At 51.4% G+C, this 20,320-nt stretch overlaps 2 protein-coding genes across 3 annotated transcripts in view; both read left to right on the top strand.

Annotated features, from left to right (window-relative positions):
- LOC116822944 (T-cell surface glycoprotein CD3 delta chain) overlaps window positions 1–20,320 on the top strand; it is a 341,703-nt gene that overhangs the window by 291,686 nt on the left and 29,697 nt on the right. The window lies entirely within an intron of this gene.
- FXYD6 (FXYD domain containing ion transport regulator 6) overlaps window positions 1–20,320 on the top strand; it is a 47,465-nt gene that overhangs the window by 21,584 nt on the left and 5,561 nt on the right. Inside the window, exons 2-3 of one of the 2 annotated variants that reach the window (XM_032777191.2) lie at window positions 10,856–10,918; window positions 20,184–20,222. In XM_032777191.2, coding sequence (XP_032633082.1) covers window positions 10,856–10,918; window positions 20,184–20,222 — 102 coding nt within the window. The remainder of the gene's footprint in view (window positions 1–10,855; window positions 10,919–20,183; window positions 20,223–20,320) is intronic. The other variant, XM_032777192.2, reaches the window with a different exon arrangement.

Below are 20,320 nucleotides of genomic sequence, written 5' to 3'. Positions count from 1 at the left end.
AGGGGTGCTAGTGGCAGGTTAGCACTTCCAGCCTGGGCTAGGCAGACAGCAGCCGCCTTGTGCCCTGCAGTGCCAGGGGAGGGGCACAAGCCTCTTTGCTGGCCCTTCTGGGGGTGCGTTGAGTGACCACTGTTCTGGTGACTGGGGGGAATGCAGTCGCCAGGCCAGGGAGCATTGCTGTGTCAAGCCGGGGACAGCAAGAGGCTGTGAGGTTATCATTGACTCTCAAGCCACGCAAGCCGCTTTATGTTCCTATGTCTGGGGAGCTGTGGCTTGGTGCCCAGCTTGGCTGTCCAGATACTGTGCTCCTGGGTTCAAAGCAGCGCCATGGCTGCTCCTCGATGGAGGAGGCAGGGAGGGAGCAGAGGGCCGAGAATAGGAGACGTAGGACCCAGATCCGCCATGGGCAGCCCTGACGCCGTTCTGGCCAGAGGGCGTCAGCAATGGCAGCAGAAGGAGAAGGAGACAAGGCCGGGGCAGTCGGTGGGAGGGGTGTAACCACGGCACTGGCTAGATTGAGGTTCAGTCTCTTGAGTTGGGGAAAGGCGTTGTCAGGGCTGAGCCACTCAACACCAGCGACACTCTGCATCTGTCCACTAGGGAATTGAATTCCTGCTCAGAAAGGGCCCCTTTCTTGTCTGCATTATTCCTGCCCAGCAGCTGCAGCCGTGTTCCAGCTCTGTGCTCTCAGCGCTGCACAGAGCCTCTCCGTCTCCTCTCCCAGATGTGAGCAGCTACCGACAGTGCTGTACCATGTATGGTCATAGAGTCCAACCGGCAGGGGCGGGGGACGGCTGACTGTGCTCGCTGCCCAGAGGAAGGGCGTGGAGCTGATTTCACGGGTCCCGCTGTGTTGGAGGGGCTGGAGTAGCGCGCAGTGAGTCTCCTGATCTGGATGTGCTTTGCTGAGCTACAGCAGTGGGCGGCTCCTAAGATGGGTGCTACACCCAGACACAGGCCAGCAAGTGCTCTGCAAGCAGATTGATGGCCCTGCCTAAAGGGTGGTGGGTGGTGTGTGTGTGTGTGGGTGTGTGGTGTGTGTGTGTGTGTGTGTGTGTGTGTGTGTGTGTGTGTGTGTGTGTGTGTGTGTGTGTGTGTGTGTCCCCTCTCCACACTGCCTTCAGAGCCATGCTAGCTCCAGCATGTCTGAACGCAGCCCTGGCCAGCGGAGATGGAGCATGGGGATTTTTGTGCTGAGATGACCCGTCTAGGTTGTCTGAAATGTGATTTTATTCCCTAGCTCTGACAAACTCCCTCCCTCTCCTCACTGATTAGGAACCCAGCCAGCAGGGCTCTCACCCTGGCAGGGGCTGGCCTGTGGGCAGGGCTTCCTCTCAGGACGGATGGGGAGAAGGGCATCAGCACTGGCCTCTAAGCCTGACTCTTGTCGCCCATCTGGGCCTGCGTCATGGGGCAGCATCTGGCCCAGCGTTTGATTCTCAGCACTGAAACGTCTTGCCTGACCGCTCCAGGGGCTCAGAAAAGGCCAAAGGCAAAACTCCCCAGCACCTGGAAAGTGTCATTATCTGAAACGGCAGCAGCCTGGAGACTGTCCTTCTGTTTAGCACCAGGGAACTGCCCCTGGAATGAGAGCAGGCAGGACAGGTTAGCATTACTGTCTGGGCAGCTGTCTCCTAATAGTCCAGCGGGCCTGGGGGCTCACTGATCTGATCAGGACAGTGTCAGTCGTTGTTCATTTCCCCGTGGTCTGGTGGTGAGAGCAGGAGCGGGGCTGAGAGTCAGCACTCCAGGGTTCCTTTCCGCAGGCTGTCGCTGACCTTCTGCCCATGCACGCCTTTGGCCCTAGGGAACGGGGCAGGTGAAGACGAAGGTGGGGGACACTCCTGTTGGAAGCCCTGTAAGCACAGGCAGTCAGGCTTGCTGGCTAGCATTACTGGGGGAGTAAGGTCAGGTGGGCTCACCCCACGTTGGGCACTGCTACCTGGCCATGAGGGAGTCACGGCACCATGGCTGGGGTCCCATCTAAATCCAGATGAATTGCCGCTAAGTCAGCAATGACGCCAGCAGCACCAGCCCAGACCTGAGCAGAGAGCTGCAGCCAGGCCCTTCCAGGCACGTCTCTGCAGCCTGGCGCTGCACCCAGGGGCTGGCCGAGTGAGGTGCTGAGAGGAGTTCCCGTGGGATGTTCCAGCTAGAGGAGATCAGAGTCAGGGAGGTTGCCCGTTGCAGGGTTTTCTCTGCATCACTCTTTGGGAGGCCAAGGGGGACAGGCAAACACCTTGCCCTTCCACACCAGCTCTTGGGGTCCTTGGTCCCTGGCAGCACACAACCAGGAACTGCCTGCACTGGCTGCAGGAGGGTGGCAGAGCCAGTGGAGCCTCAGGCAGCATTATGTTGTGGTGGGCTCCCTGCCTTTCCCAAAGCTGCACACAGACCTGCAGGCCCCTCCGGGGCTCTGGTCACCAGTGGGGAGGGAGCTGGGTGTTCCCATCCAGAGTGTTTTGGAAACAACTGAAGGAGACCCCAGCAATGTGAGACTTGCAGATCTGCATTCTCCTCTCAGTCCTCCCTGCTCGGTTCATTCCAGCTCTGGGTGACTGTGGTGCTGGTGGAAGGTGCTGAATTGCTGCCTCCTGCATGTCCGCCGTGACCCATAGGAACCATCTCATTGGGGGCTTTGGCCCATACAGACCTGTCCTGCGGGCACCGGTTGCCACTCGGGGGCTAACTGTGGTGGTGATTCTGATGTGGATGCCTGGCCACTCTCAGTGGGATTGAGAGCCAACAAACTCACTTTACATGGGGCCCTGAACAGGCATCTGGTGGGGGGATTCTGCTTGGTGAAACTCATCTCCCCTGCACTTCTATTGGTTTGGCTCATTTTTCCATAGGTTAACTAGGGACCCACCTCTCTGCAGAAGATTCATCGGTTTGCAGTTTCATCATTGTGTCCCTTTTTGTTCCAGGTGGCACCATTTTCACCTCTCACCAGGCATCCACAAGTGAGCTGCAGGCCCTGCAGGCACTGTCTTTGTTCTGGGTGTGGGGTCCTGGCCCATGACCGGGCTCCTAGGTGCTACAGCAACCCAAATAATAAATGGATCTAAGGCCAGAAGGGGCACTAGGACGTCTAGTCTGAGCTCCTGCCTAACACAATAACAAGAAGCTCAGAAGCCAGGCTCTCTGGCCAGCAGCGCTGCAGTCAGTGCACCGGCTAGTCTGTGCTGCATGCACTCTGCAGCCATGACGCCAGCTCCGGCCAGAGTCACTCCGTGCAGCAAGGCAGCATCACCCCTGACTGGTTTATTTCTGAGCTGGTGACTTTGTAAATGGTCCCTGAGTGGGCAGCCCCCTTCAGCCCTGTGCATTCTTCCCAGTAATCTGAGGTGGGAACTGATACTTGTCAGCCTTGTCACAGTCCATAAGCCAGCCTTCTCCCATGCTGCTGCCCTGCCACAGAGAGTCCTCCTACCACTGGGCACTGACGGCTCACCAGAGGTGCACCAGGGACTCTCTCTGGCTGGAGAACTCCACTCCCTGTGGCTGCATAAAGAGCAGAGCTCAGGCTGTCTGACGCTGGTAACGAGCGCGACAGGGTGAGCGTGGCGAGCTCCTCAAAAAGAGACAGGAGCAGCCCAGGAGCTACCGGCTATTAGCACCCCAGAGCTCTTCGGTTCTTTGCGCCAAGCAGCTCGATCTCCATGCTGTGCAGGACCAGAGCAGTAAACATCACACCTGCGTTTCCTCCTGTGCCAGGAGGGCCGAGATCTCAGTGCCTGTGACTCCAAGCCTGGCAGCAGCATGTTGAGCTTGGCCTGCCTGCGGAGACCCGGTGACCCCGAACCTAGCTCCTTCCCAAATGTCCTGCACCCGTCGCCTAGCTGATGTGCATGCAAGACGGCGTCATGGGGTGCGTGAGTGTTCTGTGCAATGATACTGGTGTGAGTGCTCTGCATCCTAGGAAATGGCGAGAGTTTCTCACGGACCCTTCACCGAGCTTCCTCCTTTCTGAGTTGTTTGCAACGAGCTCAGCGACTTCGCCATGGAAATCCTCTTAGTGGTGACCTGAAGAGAGGAATTCATGGTAATGTCTTACGAGGCTTGAGAAGACTTTGTGGCTTCAGCCTGCCAGGCACCAGGGCCGGGTGTGTTTGCTGCATTTCCAGAAAGACATGGTGCACTGACGTGGATTCTAAAGGCCTGTGTGGTGGTTAGTTTTCCCCTTGTCGTCGTGTTTGGCTGGTGTAGGGATTTTGGGTCTAACACTCACCCACCGCCAAATTCAGCTGGCAGAGACTGAGGTGGAAAGGACTGTGCCCTCTAATGATATTTTGTTTATCCCTCTGCACCAGTCAGCACCTGAAATTAACAAAGAGGAAGTGAGAATGGCTAGTTTGTAGCCCCTACAGAAACCTTTGGTGTGAGCCTTTGGCAGCAGTTCTCGAACAAACCCTGACCCCAGCGCTGCAGGTGCACACCCGGTGTACACACACTAGTGACGTTCCCCACGGCTAGGTGCTATGTACCACAGAGAGGTAATTCTACAGCTCACAACCAAGAGCAGTGTTAAAACAAAACTCAGGCAAATGTAAAGGTTCCACACTGACATCCCTGTTTATCTGTGTGCCTGGCCACACTGCCCTGGAGATGCGACTCCTGGGAGGAGAGCAGAGTTCGGTCCCTGGGTCCCATTCATTCCCTGGCTGAGACTGACATCCAGGGGCCAAAGCCACGGTGTCTTTAGTGATGTGGACACTTGCTGAGCTGAAACCCACCACGCTCGTGTCACGCAGGCCGCCTGCACCCGACAGACCTGCCAGCACCGCTGGCCTGGCCTGGATTTGGTATCCGCCCTGAGTCCAATAGCTGGGAGGCCCATTTCCCACACATCCACCCAGCACTTACTGGGTTTCATTTGCTAGCGAAGGCAGCCATGTCACTTGTCACAGCAGTTGGCTGGGGAAATCAGGGCCGTCAAGTGAGAACGGGCAGGGTCAGGAGGAGAGAGGGCTCTGCAGACAGCGGGGAGTGAGTAGCGACCGTGGGAAAGAGGCATAGTCTGACGGGAGAGTGCGTCTCCCTCTGACAGCCTGTAGAGTTGTTCTTTCAATTGTGCATCACAATCGGAACAAGTGGTTTCTCCCCTCTCGCTCAGGTCTATCCCTCTATGGAGCAGTCAGAACCTGACTGCGGGAGTCGGGTTCTGACCCTTCGGAGCAGCCGCGGCTGCTTTTTGGAGCCATTTGATTGTGGGTGAGCATCCTTGGCTAGCAAGGCTCCCACCTCTGGATGGGCAGAAGAGCCATACACTGGTATCACTCCGGAGCACTTGAGACTGTCGGCCAGCAGCAAAACGGATAAACAAGCAGATGGACCCGAGGAAGAGCAAGCTGCAGGCAGGCTGCAGTGCCAAAGCCAACTCTTTTCCTGAGCCTTCGAGCTCATCCTCCCTGGATGGAGCCTCCGTCTGCAAAGCTTCAGGGCCGGGTCCCTCTGGCAGGAGGCATCTGTGTGTGCACGGTTCAGGCATCCACGTCCCCAGGAAAGGGACGAGCCATGTCTCCTCCTCAGATGGAAGCAGTGGAGAGGGCCTCCTGCCATTTCCCATGTGCTCAGTGAAAGTTAACACGCAACATAAGTATCTCTGGGCACTGCAAAGTGCTCCGTTTAAATCCACCCACCTCAGAGCGGGCATTGGCAACTGTCCCTTCTCCGGTGTGGCAGCGTGCTGGCTGTGGCTGTGGATAAGCTAGTTCAGGGCTCTCAGCCAGATTAATCCCCCTCTTCCAAACCAACCTAGTAAACAGCAGCTCGGGTGTGGAATCTCAAACCCGGCTGAGGTGCTTGTCCCACCGGATGGCTGTTTGGGGCTCTGTGAAGTGAGTTGGGGGGCTCATATTCCCCAAATGTCTACATCAGGTGCAAAGAAGGGAATTTGCTACAGTCCTCATCTAAGTACAGCTGATCTCAGCTGCAGGGCAAAGTGGTTTTCCATAGTTACAGATCATCTATTCGTCTAGGGCACATGAAAACCCTATGCTTTGGGACAGGCCTTTGTGTGCCAGGCTGTGCGGTAGGGAATTTAGGCTCTGACGTGTACTTCTTCTTTTTCCTTTTTGAGACTGATCTACAGTGAGAAACTTTTGCAAGCCAGACAAGACTCTTGCTGCAGCCTCCTGTACAGTGAGCCATGGAGACACCCCAGGGTCATCTAGGCTGCCTGCTGACACAATCCACAGCTGGAGAAGGGCCAGTTCATTTTGGGAAGCAGTGACATCCAATGAGATTAGCATAGAAACTAGGCAGACCCCTAATCTCTGGTGTGGTGTGGTGTGTCCAGTGTATCTTCTTGGGATATTTGGGATAGGTTGCCTGGGATGTGTTAGCTGTAGAAACTCCCTGGTGGAACTAGATGTGAAAGCCCAACCCTATCTGGTTTCCCAGCATTCCTGGGGTGGAGGTGGGGTAAGCGTCTCTCGGGGACGGAGAATTGGCATTTTCCTCCCAGTCCAGGGGAACCCACTGCAGAGTCGGGTCTGTCTCGCTGTGCCACTCTCCGGAGCCTCGCCCAACCTGGAGCCTGGCATCCTTTAGCGGAGTGCAGTTCCGTGCAAGCACTGTTTTGCCTGCAGGTAAATTGAAGGCTGACAACAGCAGCTGTAACTCCCTGGTGGGGGTACCTTGAGCCTGGGATGAAGAATCCCCAGGGAGGTCTTTGAATTAAGAGCTGACCGTTTCTTGCTGCCATGGTGCCAGCAGCAAGTCCCCTATTCTAGCAGCTCAGAGACACTATTACAGCTCCCCCTAGCGTGCCTGGGACTGGACTCGGGGATCCTTCAGCTAAATGCAGACAGCAGCTGTTCCTGGCAAACCAAACACTACAGGGCTGCTGGTTCTTGCTGCATCCAGCCCCAGAGCAGCCTGTGTCATTGTCCTGCTGCAACAGTCATGAAGGCAATTGCCTGTGGTGGCTTTAGTGAGAGCCTCACCGCTGAGGCTAAACAAACCCCAAAACGCCTGGCCTGTGCCCTTGATCAGAGGGGGGCTCTCCAGGTTTGTCTGAAGCCTCATTGGTGAAGCTGGTAGACTGTTTCTGTCAAAATGTTTTGTCAATTGAAAGTGGCTTTTTCAACCAAATGGAAATGTGAATGAAAAACATCCGTTATTGTGCTGAAAAATCAGGGGGAAGAGGGGGAAATCAGAGCTTGCTCCCTCCCCCCACCAGACATATACAATAAAATTTCAAAAAAAACTTGCAACAAAAATGAAAACATTTTTGTTTGTGTTGAAAATTTCAGAAGGCTTTCCCAGCCGGCTCTGCTCTATGGATTCAAGGCTAGAAGGGACCGTGGTGATCATCTAGTCGGACATCCTGCACAGCACAGGCTAGGAGAAACACTTCCTGTGATTCCTGCATCCTGTACAGAGTTCTGGCTGAGCCAGACCATCTCACTTACAGAGAAACATCAGATCCTGACTTCCGAACTCCAGGGGGTAGAGAATCCCCCATGTCCCTTGGCAGCCTGTTCCACTGGTTAGTTACCCTCGCTGTTCAGACTGTCTCTGAAGTTGTCCCCAGGGGCTAGGTGTGGTCTGTGCAGCTGGCACCGTAGCGGTGATTCTGCCAAAGAGGCAGGAGCTGGCAGGGCTCACACTCCTGTAACCATGTTGTCAGGAGGGGAAGTCAGCAGTGATAAATCAGATGCTTGGGGAGCAGAGACAGGCTGGACCTAGGGGCCATGTCTCAGGTTCACTTTCCTGGCTGCTGCTGCACTCCCAGCAGTTGTGTAGTTTATTGTACCTCGGCTTGTTATTTCTATCAAAGGGCTTTTCAGATCACCTGCAGGCAAGAGCCATGGTTAGTGGGCCCAGGTGAAGGCAGCAGTGGTCATTTATCTTCCTAGTTAGAGCCTGGAAGTGGGACTCTGCGGGAACAGGCAGCGGTTACTGTTGGGGCGCGCATGGCCGGCTCCGTCGCTCCCGAGCCAAGGACAGGGCAGCGCCGTCTGCGGGAACGGGCAGAGGTTACTGTTGGGGCACGCAGGGCCGGCTCCGTCGCTCCCAAGCCTGGGACAGAGCAGCGCCGTGGGCGGGAATGGGAAGCGGTTACTGTTGGGGGGCGCAGGGCCGGCTCCGTCGCTCCCGAGCCAAGGACAGGTCAGCGCCATCTGCGGGAATGGGCAGCGGTTACTGTTGGGGCGCGCATGGCTGGCTCCGTTGCTCCTGGGCCAAAGACAGGGCAGCGCCGTCTGCGGGAATGGGCAGAGGTTACTGTTGGGGCGCGCAGGGCCGACTCCGTCGCTCCCAAGCCTGGGACAGAGCAGTGCCGTCTGCGGGAACAGGCAGCGCTTATTGTTGGGGCGCGCAGGGCTGACTCTGTTGCTTCCGAGCGCAGGGCAGGGCAGGGCAGGGCAGGGCAGGGCCGAGCCATGTTCGGGAACAGGCAGCAGTTACTGTTGGGGCGCACAGGGCCAACTCCATTGCTTCCGAGCCCAGGGCAGGGCAGCGCAGCACTGCGCCATCTGCGAGAACGGGCAGCAGTTACTGTTCGGGGGAGCAGTGCCGGCTCCATCGCTCCTGAGCCCAGGGCAGGGCAGGGCAGCACCGTCTGCGGGAACGGGCAGCGGTTACTGTTGGGGCGCGCAGAACCGGCTCCGTCGCTCCCGAGCCCAGGGCAGGGCAACGCTGTCTGCAGGAATGGGCAGCGGTTACTGTTGAGGTGCGCAGGGGCAGCTCCGTCGCTCCCAGGCCAAGGACAGGGCAACGCCGTCTGCGGGAACAGGCAGCGGTTACTGTTGGGGCACGGAGGGCTGGCTCCATCGCTCCCGAGCCCAACGCAGGGCAGCGCTGTGTGTGGGAACAGGCAGCGGTTACTGTTGGGGCATGGAGGGCTGGCTCTGTCGCTACTGAGCCCGGGGCAGGGCAGCTCCGTGTGCGGGAACAGGCAGCGGTTACTGTTGGGGCACGGAAGACTGGCTCCGTCGCTCCTGAGCCCGGGACAGGGCAGCGCTGTCTGCGGGAATGGGCAACGGTTACTGTTGGGGCATGGAGGACCGGCTCCGTCGCTCCCGAGCCTAGGACAGGGCAGCGCCATCTGCGGGAATGGGCAGCGGTTACTATGCTAGTGGGGCACATTAAAACATTCTCTGACTAAGAGCACAGCACTGACCTTGATGGTGAGAGCAGAGGTGAGAGCCAGTAAGGCCCCCAGGGAGTGATGTGACCTTGGAGTAGCAGTGGCCCTCACAACCAGTAACCCCCCTCTTCCCCGACCTGTGGCAGGCTGCTCGCCAAGGCAGGAGCACAGCACAAGGGCCAAGGGCCCAGAGACCTTTGCTGGGCTGAGCCCCTCTGCAGAGCAGGCCCCTCTGCCTGTTTGTAGCTACTCTGTGCATGCCGGAGTCCAGCTCACTGCCGAAGTAGACGCTGGCTCCAGGGCATGCAGAAAGGGGTGTGGAGCCCAGTAACCAAGGGTGGGGGAAGGGCTCAGGCTGGGCGTAACATGGTCTTGTGTTTGATGATATACAGCATGAGGGCAACAACTTTGTTCCATCAGTCTCTGGTGCCTGCTGCCCCAGTCCTGATCCTCAAAGGGGAACGTGCTCTGGCCACCCTGCGTCCCAGCTGGGAGTCTGAGTCCGGCTCCTTCAGCTCCCCCATAAGGGGTAATAGAAGCCAAAGTCGCCTCCCTGCCATGCCCAAATGGGCTCCCAGCTCCTGCCAGACTGGAGAACAGGGGCCGAGTACCAGGCGTGGCTCCAGGTTACTCACCCACGGGGCCCAATGCTTACACCTTGTCTGTGTGGGGAATGGGAGAGCAGGGGAGGACTTTAGGGGATGGACCATACCGGAGCCTGTAACCTGAGCTAGGTAAGGGAGGGGAAAGATCAACACCTTTGCCCGGGAAGGAAGACAAAGGAAGGGGCTGGCAGGAGGGAAGTAGTTTTCAGTTTGGGTTTGGGGCTGTGTGGGCGGAATTCAGGGTATCCTAAGCTGGGATCCAAGCACCCTGAAAGCCCAGAAGGACTCGATTCAGAGATCCTGACTGTGCCTGCAAGCTCTGCTGTAACCTGCGTTCCTGTTGTCCAATAAACCTTCTGTTTTACTGGCTGGCTGAGAGTCACTGTTGGGTGAGATGGCAAGTCTCTTTTATGTTTACTTTCACCTGTCTGACTCAACACAGAACTAAGTATGTTTGTTGGGCCCTGGTACAAGAACTTGTGGTGACCCTGATTTCACATTGAGAGGAGTCTTGGGCGAGAGAGTCGGCCTTGACCTTCTGTTTGTTCCACGGGTGACCCGAGTCCCAGGAAGAGGGGTGCAGGGCCAGACTCCCCCACACTCTGTGACACACCTTTAACAGCACGCACGATGCCGGCCTTCCAGTTCTTTGGGAAAGCTGACATTGCCTTGCAGCCAGCCTGCAGGAAGTGTAACGCTGCAGCTGGGCATTAAAAGAGGTTGAATACTCTTATGAGATAAACTATTAGTAGTTGAGAGTAATTAGTTGTCAGGCTTCAGGTGTGAGCTGGTTCCCTGCAGGGGTCAGGAAGGAGTAGTTCCTCCACACAGGCAGGATTGCACAGTTAGCCTGGTGCACTGCCCTCCCTCCCTGTGCAGCATGAAGCACGAGCTGCTGATGGAGCCCGGATATGGAGCCCAATGGACCGAACGAGAGGGGAACCCAATCAGCGGATTTGGATTCTGGTTCTGAACTTCTCTGAAGTTCCAGAGCTGTTGGATCCAGTGTCCTGGTCCAGACTGACCTACTGTCTGATCTGCTGAAGTGAATCTCACACACCCAAGGCATCCCCCTCCCCCACTCCATTGTTCTGCTGCTTTTGTCCTTGCTGCCTAGTGGGAAGAGTAACGTCTGTCCTCCTCTCTGTTCTAGTGGCCATGGAAACAGCGCTGATCTTTCTGTGCTCTCTGCTGGTGCCTGTGGTCGTGGCGGATGGTAGGTATCAAGCCCCGCACACCTTGCGCTCTGGAGGGGGAAGGGGTACAGCCAAAGGGCCCATGGGATCCAGGCAGATAACGCAGAGTTATGCATCCAGATTGGGGTCCTGGCCTGCGTACCCCCCAGGCTTGGAGCTGCCAGGCACAACCGACGGGTGGAGGAAGTGTCAGGACTTTTAAATAGCCTTTTCTTGCTCGGAAAATATAACTCACAGCAAACAAACATCAGGGGAGCTGCTAGGTGAGGGCACTGGTCCAGCTTCGGGGACGTCTGCTTGGCTAGCCCTACACAGTCTGATTGGGAACACGGGGCCATAAGCTCAGATAACTCAGTCACTGAGAAAAGCACCTAACAGGAGGCCATGAGAACCTGTCTGGATCCACCCTGCTTCACTCTACAGCTTCCTCCACCTTCTGCCTGCACCCACTCACACTGCCTTGCACGTGAGCAATTGGCCTCAGGGTGTCTGACTGCGACCACGTGGGCACTGGGAGCTTGGGGTGTACTTCCCCAGCTCACTCGCAGCAGCTCAATGAGAACTAGCGCCAATATAGAGTCGTATCCCCACAGTAGCATGGGCAGTGGCAAGCCACAGGGAGTACAAACACTCCTGAAAATGGCGAGTATCTACTCGGCACAGTCCCTGCCCCCCTTTCTTGCCAAAGAAGGGCTGGTTGATAGGGGATGGCCCATTCGCTTTGCTGACCCATGGCTGGGGTGTCTGCTTGCCCTTTGTCTTTGCAAAACTGGTTTAGCCCCTCCCCAGACTTATCTGGGAAACACGCTTCAATCATGGCCTTTAGCTTATGTTCATGACTTCACACATGACATTGCTCCATGCATTTTGCCTTGATATTACTGATCAGCAAGTTATGCATGTAATAAGCCTTTCTCCTAAATCTGGCCTTAGCGTCCGAAATCTGGGTGCTTAGCATGAACCTCCAAGCTTAATTACCAGCTTGGATCTTACCTCGCTGCCACCATCCAAAATTTCCAGGGTTTTGGCCCCTCTGGTCTCCCCAACCTTCTTCTGGAGAGAACCCCACCAGCCCTAGAAGCTCTGAGGTCTACCGGCCAAGGAATACTCCACTTCTTCTCCCCTTCCCCTCCACCATCAGAGCTTTCCTCTCTGGGCTAGTAACTGAGAGTGATTGATAGCAATCTCTTTACATCACAATAACAAGAAGCCTGTCCCCATCTCTTTCCGAGCAAAGAGACAAACCTGCGAACATCAAGGAAACAGAGATGATTTTATCTCTCATTTCCCCCTCCCCCAGTTCCCTGGTGCTGCGAGCTTATCCTGAGAGAAAACTCAAACAAGACTTAAAGAAACTTTATATATTAAAAAAAGAAAGAGAGAAGACCCATCAAACAATTTTACTCGTATCAAGATGACAAAAATACAGAATCAATTGCTTAAAAGAAAATCAATGAATAAACAGATCTGATTCAAAAGATATCAATGAAACATTCAGCAGTTAACAACATGGTAATCAACAATGACAATAAAAGCCTATATTGTTATTCTACCGTATACTTACAAGTTGGCACAGCGAAGAATTAGAAGGAAGAGAGCTTCTCATGCTGGAGTAGACAGAGACAAAAGATCTCAGTAGTCCAAAAATTACCCTCTCCTGACTTTGAAAAATCCAGTTTCTGATTGGTCGCTCTGGTCAGGTGTTTTGGTTCCCTTTGTTAACCCTTGTATCAGGGTAAGAAACATTGAAAACCCTTAGCTATCTATTTATGAGCATATGCATTTTCAAATTGACCCTTCAGAAGGTCATGCCTTGTACACCGATCAATTAGAGCGTGTCGGGCGTGTGAATACAGGGGTCCATTCTGTTCACACTCCCCCAGGGGAGCCACTGGCTGACCTGGAGGCAACCAGGTTGGCCTCTTCCTGGACATCGGGGACCTGCCACCATGTTTTCTTTCGCTTGATAGCCACAAAATTCCCATATCTAAAGTTCAGATAGTGTAAAAGACTCAGCGACAGAAGACTTGGTAGGTTTGGAAGGCTTAGTTTTGTGCAGGTGCCAGATGTATTGGAGATGATTCTGTTAATTGAGCGGGCTGAAGCTTTCTGTTGAGCAAGGTAGGGGCTGTCAACTGCTTTACTTGCCCTCACAATGGCATAACATTCTTTCTCTATGCTGTCATAGTGTTCTACTCCCAAATCATGAACCTTAGCGTCCAAAAATTGGGGAGACAGCATGATTTCCTCTAACTTAATTACCAGCTTAGATCTGATAAGCTGCCACACGCCAAAATATATAAGTGGGTTTTGGGGCACTCTGGCGCCCCAAAAACCTTCGCCTGGGGGAAACCCAAGACCCAATTCCCTTGAAGTCTTACAACAACAGGGAATAAACCATTTCTCCTTCTCTCCCCCTATGGGTAGACCACCTCCCAGGCGGTTCCCTCTCAGGCTATCCTGGAGAGAGAGACAGATTCAGCTCATGAGAATCTAACAAAGTGATTCCACCTTTCCCCCGCCTTTCTTTCGTCCCGGTCGTCCCACCACTTCCTGGTAAGGTAAGACTCAATTCCCTTGAGCCCATAGGAAAAAATCAAACAGGTCTTAAAAAGCAAAACACTTTTAATAAATAAGAAAGAAAAAAGTAAAAGTGCTCTGTAATCTAGATGGGAAATGATTTAACAGGTCTTTCCGCTGTAGACACCAGAGAACACCTCCCCCCAGTTAAAATAACAATTATAAAATACTTCCAGCAAAGCTCACATTTGCAAATACAGAAAAACAATTAAAGACTATAACCGCCTTTCTACACTTAATACTCACTTATGTCTGAATATATAAGAGAACTATAGCAGGGAAGAGTGGCAAGAGAACGCTGGTTGCACGTCTAGTCCCTTTCTAGCACCCAGAAGAGAACAAAGCAAAAACCCAAAAACCACAAACAAAGGCTTCCCTCCCACCAAATCTCTGAAAGTATCTGTTTCCTGATTGGTCCTCTGGTCAGGTGTTTGCTGTTCCCTGTTTAACCCTTTACAGTAAAGAGACATTTAACCCTTAACACTAATCTGTTATTGAACAAGTGACAGTATGGATTTTAGGTGACAGTGGGGAGTGTAATTTCTTTGCCTGAAAAAGCCATGGGTGGTTTTTGTTCTCCAGATGGCCTTAATCCAGCCCTCTGAACCAGTGTCTGATGCGATCCATGCACATTTGAAACATGTTCATAAGATTATAGTACTCTAGGACTTGGAAGGGGAGCGAGACTGAGGTCGTCGATCGTCCCTGCCCTCATGGCAATGGGCCAAGTACTGTCTAGACCATCCCTGATACGACATTTATCTAACCTATCTCTAAATATCCAGAGATGGAGATTTTCACAACCGTCCCTAGGCAATTTATTCAGTGTTTAATGTCTACCTGGACAGTTTAGGAACTTTTCTGTCCAAACCTAAATCTGCCCTTCTGCAGTTTAAGCCATTGCTTCTTGGTGTCTAGTCATTATGAGGCTAAAGTGTGAAACAAGTTTTGCTCCCTCCCTCCGATGAGACACCCTTTTGATACCTGAAAACTGCTTCATCATGTCCCTCATCAGTCTTCTCTTTCCAAACTAAATAAACCCAATTCTTTCAGCCTCCTTCCATATGGTCTGTATCTCTCAAGACCTTAATAATTCTTGTTGGCTCTCTTTGGACCGCTCGTCCAATAATTCTGCCACATCTTTGCTTTGATATATGCGTGCCAGAGACGGGAACACAAATACTCCAGTTGAGGCCTGACAGCGCAGAGTAGAGCGGAAGAATGAATTCTCGTTGTCTTGTTACAACACACGCTGTTAATGCAGACCCAAATAATTTGCTTTTTTGGCAACAGTATCACACTGTTGACTCATATTTAGCCTTGTGGTCCACTATGACCCTAAGACTCTCTTTCTGCCACACTCCTTCCTGACAGTCTCTTCCCATTCTGTTGCGTGAAACTGGATTGTTCCTTCCTAAGTGGAAGCAACTTTCATTGCCCTTTATTGAGAACTTCATCGGTTTATCCTCAGACGCATTTCTCAGATTGTCCCAGATCAGTTTTGAATTTTGGACCGCTGCTCCTTCCAAGCAGTTGGGCAATCCCTCCCCAGTTTGCGTAATCGTCCGCAAACTAATAAGCGACTTTTCTATGCAACATCTAAGTCGTAGATGAAGATATTGAACAGAGCCGGTCCCAAAACAGACCCTGAGACCCAACTTGTTATAGTTCCTTCACGCAGATTGGGAGACCATTAATAAGTCTCTGGTGAGTACGGTTATCCAGCAGTTAGGCACCGCACTTTAGTAGCCCCATCTAAATTGTGATTTGCTTATTTTATCGATAAGAGATATCATGCGAGACCGTATCAAATGCATTAACTGAAGTCATAGGTATACACATCCACCGCTTGTCTCTCTTATCCACAAGGTCGTTTATCTATCAAAGAGAAAGCTTCAGATTGGTTTGACATGATTTGTTCTTTACAATCCATGCTGGCTATTCCGATCACCTTACATACTAAGTGTTTGGCAGATGATTTCTTTAATTACTTGCTCATTATCTCCTGGCACAGAAGTTAAACTAAGGCAGGTCTGTAGTTTCCTTTGGGTTGTTTTTATTTCTTTTTATAGATGGGCACTATATTTGGCCTTTTCCAGTTCTTCTGGAATCTCTCGCCGTTCTCCATGATTTTCCAAAGATAATAGCTAGGGGCAGATCCTCTTATTAATCCTTGGTATTCTAGATGCATTTATCGGGGGCCTGGTGATTGGCAGGCATTGACTTTTTACAGTGATTTTTATACTTGCCTTGTTTATTTTTACTTGCTAAACCTACCCCTCCATGGCATTTCACTATGTTAGACATTCTGCAGACTTCTTGGTGCAGACAATATACAAAGAGGGGGGAGGGGGGGGGGGGGGGGGGGGGGGAGTATTAAGCATCTCTGCCATTCCCAAGTTTCTGTTACGTTCTACCTCCTTCACTGAGGAGTGGACCTCCCTGTGGTTGGTCTTCCTCTTGTTCTAAATGTATTGATAAAAAGATCGTTCTTGTTTCCCTTTATTCCCCATAGGTGGTTTGAGGCATTTCCTGTGCCTTTCGTTCTAATCTTGCCCCTGCATTCTGTGTTGTTTCCCGGCTATATTCATCCTTTGTAATCTGACCTAAGTTTCCATTTTTTTATGTCCTTTTTATTTTTAGGTCATGCAAGATCTTCATGGTTAAGCAAGGTGGTCTTTTGGCCAATTTTCTACTTTCCTACCCATGGAATAGCTTGCTTTTGGGCCCTAATAGTGTCCCTTTGAAAACTGCCAGCTCTCCTCAGTTGTTTTTCCCCTCAGTCTTTTATTCCATGGGGAACCTTACCTATCAGCTCTCTGAGCTTACCAAACACGCCTTCCTGAAAATCCATTGTCTCATTTGCTGTACTCTCTCTGCCCTTCTTAGAATTGCAAACTCTATGATTTCATGATCACTTTCACCCAAGCTTTCTTCTACTTACAAATTCTCAACGAGTTCCTCCCTAATTTGTTAAATCAAGTCTAGAACAGCTTCCTCCTCCTAGTAGCTTTTTCAACTTCTGAAATAAAAAGTTGTCTGCAATGCAGTCCAGGACTTATGGGATAGCCTGTGCCCCACGGTTTAATTTTTCCCAACATATATCTGGATAGTTGAAGTCCCCATCATCACCAAATCTTGGGCTTTGAATGATTTTGTTAGTTGTTTAAAAAAGCCTCATCCACTCTTCCACCTGGTTAGGTGGCCTGTAGTAGACTCCTAGCACAACATCACCCTTGTTTTTCCCCTTTTATCCTAACCAGAGATCTCAACACTTCCGTCTCCTATGTCCATCTCCACCTCAAGTCCAAGTGTGTGCATTTTTAATATATAAGGACACCTCCTCCCTTTTTCCCTGTCTATCCTTCCTGAGAAACTATACCATCCAAACACTTCCAATCATGTGTATTATCCACCAAGTTTCAGAGTGATGCCAACAATGTCATAAGTTGTATTTATTTATTAGCACTTCCAGTTCTTCCCTGCTTATTACCCATACTTCTCGCATTTGTATATAGGCATCTAAGATACTGGTTTGATCTTGCCTCCAGTTTTGCCTTAAGCCTCCTTTCTCTCTGCCATTATAGCCACACGCCCTCTTGTTTCGACCATCACCCAGGTCTTCATGTTCCCCACTTATCTGTGGGCTTTGCTCACCTGTCCCTGTCGAACTAGTTTTAAAGCCTCTCCAACTAGTTAGCCAGTCTGTGTGCAAATAGGGTCTTTCCCCTCCTCGAAAGGTGAACGCCATCTGTGCCTAGCAGTCCTTCCTCAAATAACATCCCGTGGTCGAGGAAGCCAAAGCCCTCCTGGCGACACCATCTTCGCAGCCAGGCATTCACCTCCATGTTGTCGAAGTCTGGGCTAGCTAAAACAGGATTTTCACCATTTTCTTCACCTTCTCAAATCGCTCTTGACATGCCTCTGTGCATATACCTTCATTAGGCTGTGTCTTTTCACATGGATTTATGATTGCAGACATGAGGTCACTGTACCCCCACACAAACCTGTCACAGCTTATAACACCAGACCTATGAAAAATTGGACCTGCTTCTTCATTTGAGGCACAGGCCCATTCACCGTGGTTTCAACTTGGAAGGGCTCTGGGGATATTTGATCTCCCCTACCCAGTGTCCCAAATAAGGAACTCCATCTGGTCAAGTTTTACACCTAGAGGCTTCTGCAGTTAGGTGTGTTTTGTGATCAGACCGGGTGGTGTTAAACACTGCTGTGCCATCAACACAGGCTCTTGCAAAGTCCTGCAAACCATTTAACGCTTGGTTGACCAGCCTCTGAAAGGTGGCTCCTGCATTCATTAACCGAAATGCTGATGTGAATCCATAGAGACCCATATCAGTGATGAAAGCAGATTTTTTTCTGTGCATCCTCATCTAAAGGAATCTGCCAGTTTCTGTTAACTACATCAGAAGAGCTGAGATATTTAGCTTTGCTTAAGATACCCAGCATATCCTCAATTCTAGGCATAGGATAAGCACCTGGTGGTGTGACAGGATTGACTTTTCTGTAATCAACACAAAACCTTAGTGTTGTCTTTCATAGGGCCCAAGACCACAGGTGATGCCAAGACCTGTTAGACACTTTAATTACTCCCAGGTATAACATGCTTTGTGTTTCTGCTCTTACACCTTGCCAGGGGCCCTGCAGAGTCTGCTTTGGTCCTTATGTAACGATTTTGGGGTGAGCAAATGTACCTTCCCTGGCTTGCTAGAAAACACTTCTTTGTGCTCTTGCAACACAGACAACACCTCTGCCTTTTCAGCTGGTGTTCATGCATTGCAGATAAGATTGCTTTCCAGAGACTAAGTCAGTTTGGCATTCAGCTGTCAAATCAATGAGGTGGTGTGCCTCAGTTTCCCCTCCTGCACAGCAGCTCATGTCAGAGTCTCTTTCCCACTTTGAACTTGAGCGTCCAGAAAGTGGGGACCTGCATGTCCCTTCTAAGCTTAATTTCTAGCTTAGATCTTATAGCGCTGCCACCAACTAGAGATTTCAGTGTCTTGTGCACTCCTTGTCCCCCCCAAAACCTTCCCTGGGGAGACCAAGACCCAAACCCCCTGGGTCTTAAAACAAGGGGAAATAAACCATCCCCCCCACCTTTCCCCTCCCAGACTTTCCCCTCCCTGGGTTACCCTGAGAGATACTGTGATTCAAACTCCTTGAATCTTAAAATAGAGAGGTAAATTACACATCCCCCCCCCCCCCCACAGCTTCCTGAGAGAGAGACACTGATCTCTCTCCTTGGATCCTAACACAGAGAGAAATTAACCTTTCCCTCCTCCTTCCCCCTCCCAGACTCTTCCTGAGAAGTACACTGATCCAAACTCCTTGGATCCTAAAACAGAGGAATCAAGCTTTTTCCTCCCCCATCTCTCCTTTCCCCCATCAATCCCTGGTGGGTTCAGACCCAGTCCCCTTGGCTCTTAACACAAGGACAAAATCAATCAAGTTCTTAAAAAGAAAAGCTTTTAATTAAAGAAAGAAAACAGTAAAAATTATCTCTGTAAAATCAGATGGAAAAATGTTTACAGGGTCTCAGCTTCACCTAGACCAGAGGGACTCACCCTAAGTATAAGTTACAGCAAACAGAGGTGAAATATCCTTCCAGCAAAATACACATTTGCAAATAAAGAAAACAAAGAAATTGAATCCGCTTTCTATCTATTACTTACTATCTGGAACCTGAGAGTCTGTTTCAGTAAGACTGGAGAAATCTGGTTGCATGTCTGGCTTCTCTTAATCCCAAGAGAGAACAAAGAACAGAACAAAACAGCACAAAACAAAGACTTCCCTCCACCAAGATTTGAAAGTATCTTGTCCCCAGATTGGTCCTTTGGTCAGGTGTCAGCCAGGTTCACTGACTTGTTAACCTTTTACAGGTAAAAGAGACATTAACCCTTAACCATCTGTTTATGACGCCCCTCCTGCACAGCAGCTCATGTTTGCCTTGGCTTCCCTTCTGTGATAGGCTGTAAGTCTCTTTACATGCACTAGCTGTGGGACAGAATTCCCAGAGGCTTTTTCTCATGGTCTGTGTCTTCACTCACCTCTGTCACCTCAAAAGGTCCTGCCCAAATTGTTTGCATTTTGTATTTTTTTGCTGGGCTTAGGACTAGCACCCAGTCTTATATTTCAAAAGAGCGTTTCCAAGTATGTTTATCATGCCATGGCATTTGTTTGGCCTGACTATCAGTGAGGTTAGACCCAGCGTGTCTTTTAACCCTTTTTCTGAATCTTTGCACGTATTCAGTTACTGGCTCTCCCTCTGCCTCTATGTCCCCTTCCCAGGCACCTGTGATGAGATCGAGGGTCCCCTCACATTCCTTCTCTATAGGAGCTCAAGAGGGGAGAACCTAGTTGATTCTTGGGGTGCCTCCCTGTAAGCAAACAGCAGATACAGTAGCAACTCATCCCAATCTTGGACCCTCTTATTCACATACATTCCTAGCCTAGATTTTAGGGTCCTGCCTGGACACATGCAGACAAGTCTCTCCTCTTGCATTTGGTCCCTGCCCTGGAGAGCTACAGGCTATCTTCTTGCGTGTTTGTCCAGCACCTGCACAATGGAGCCCTAATCCCTGATGGAGGGTTCTCAGCACTAAAATAACTCACGCTCAGAGTGATTTGGCACAGTGCTTGTAATCCCAGTGCTCATATTCATGAACTTTTTGTCTGTTTTGTTTCCAGCAGCCAGTCAAGAGAAGGAAAAAGATCCTTTCAACTATGGTGAGCATCAGAGTCCGTAGTGGTGCGTGGGTGGGTGGGTGGGTGGGTGTGTGTGAGAGAGAGAGATCTGACCATGTTTGTCTGAATGCTGCAGCCCA

Source organism: Chelonoidis abingdonii, chromosome 18, assembly GCF_003597395.2.
Source record: "Chelonoidis abingdonii isolate Lonesome George chromosome 18, CheloAbing_2.0, whole genome shotgun sequence".
Classification (NCBI taxonomy): Eukaryota; Metazoa; Chordata; order Testudines; family Testudinidae; genus Chelonoidis; species Chelonoidis abingdonii.
Note: the sequence above shows the minus strand (reverse complement) of the source record. Positions and strands in the feature narration are given on the sequence as shown.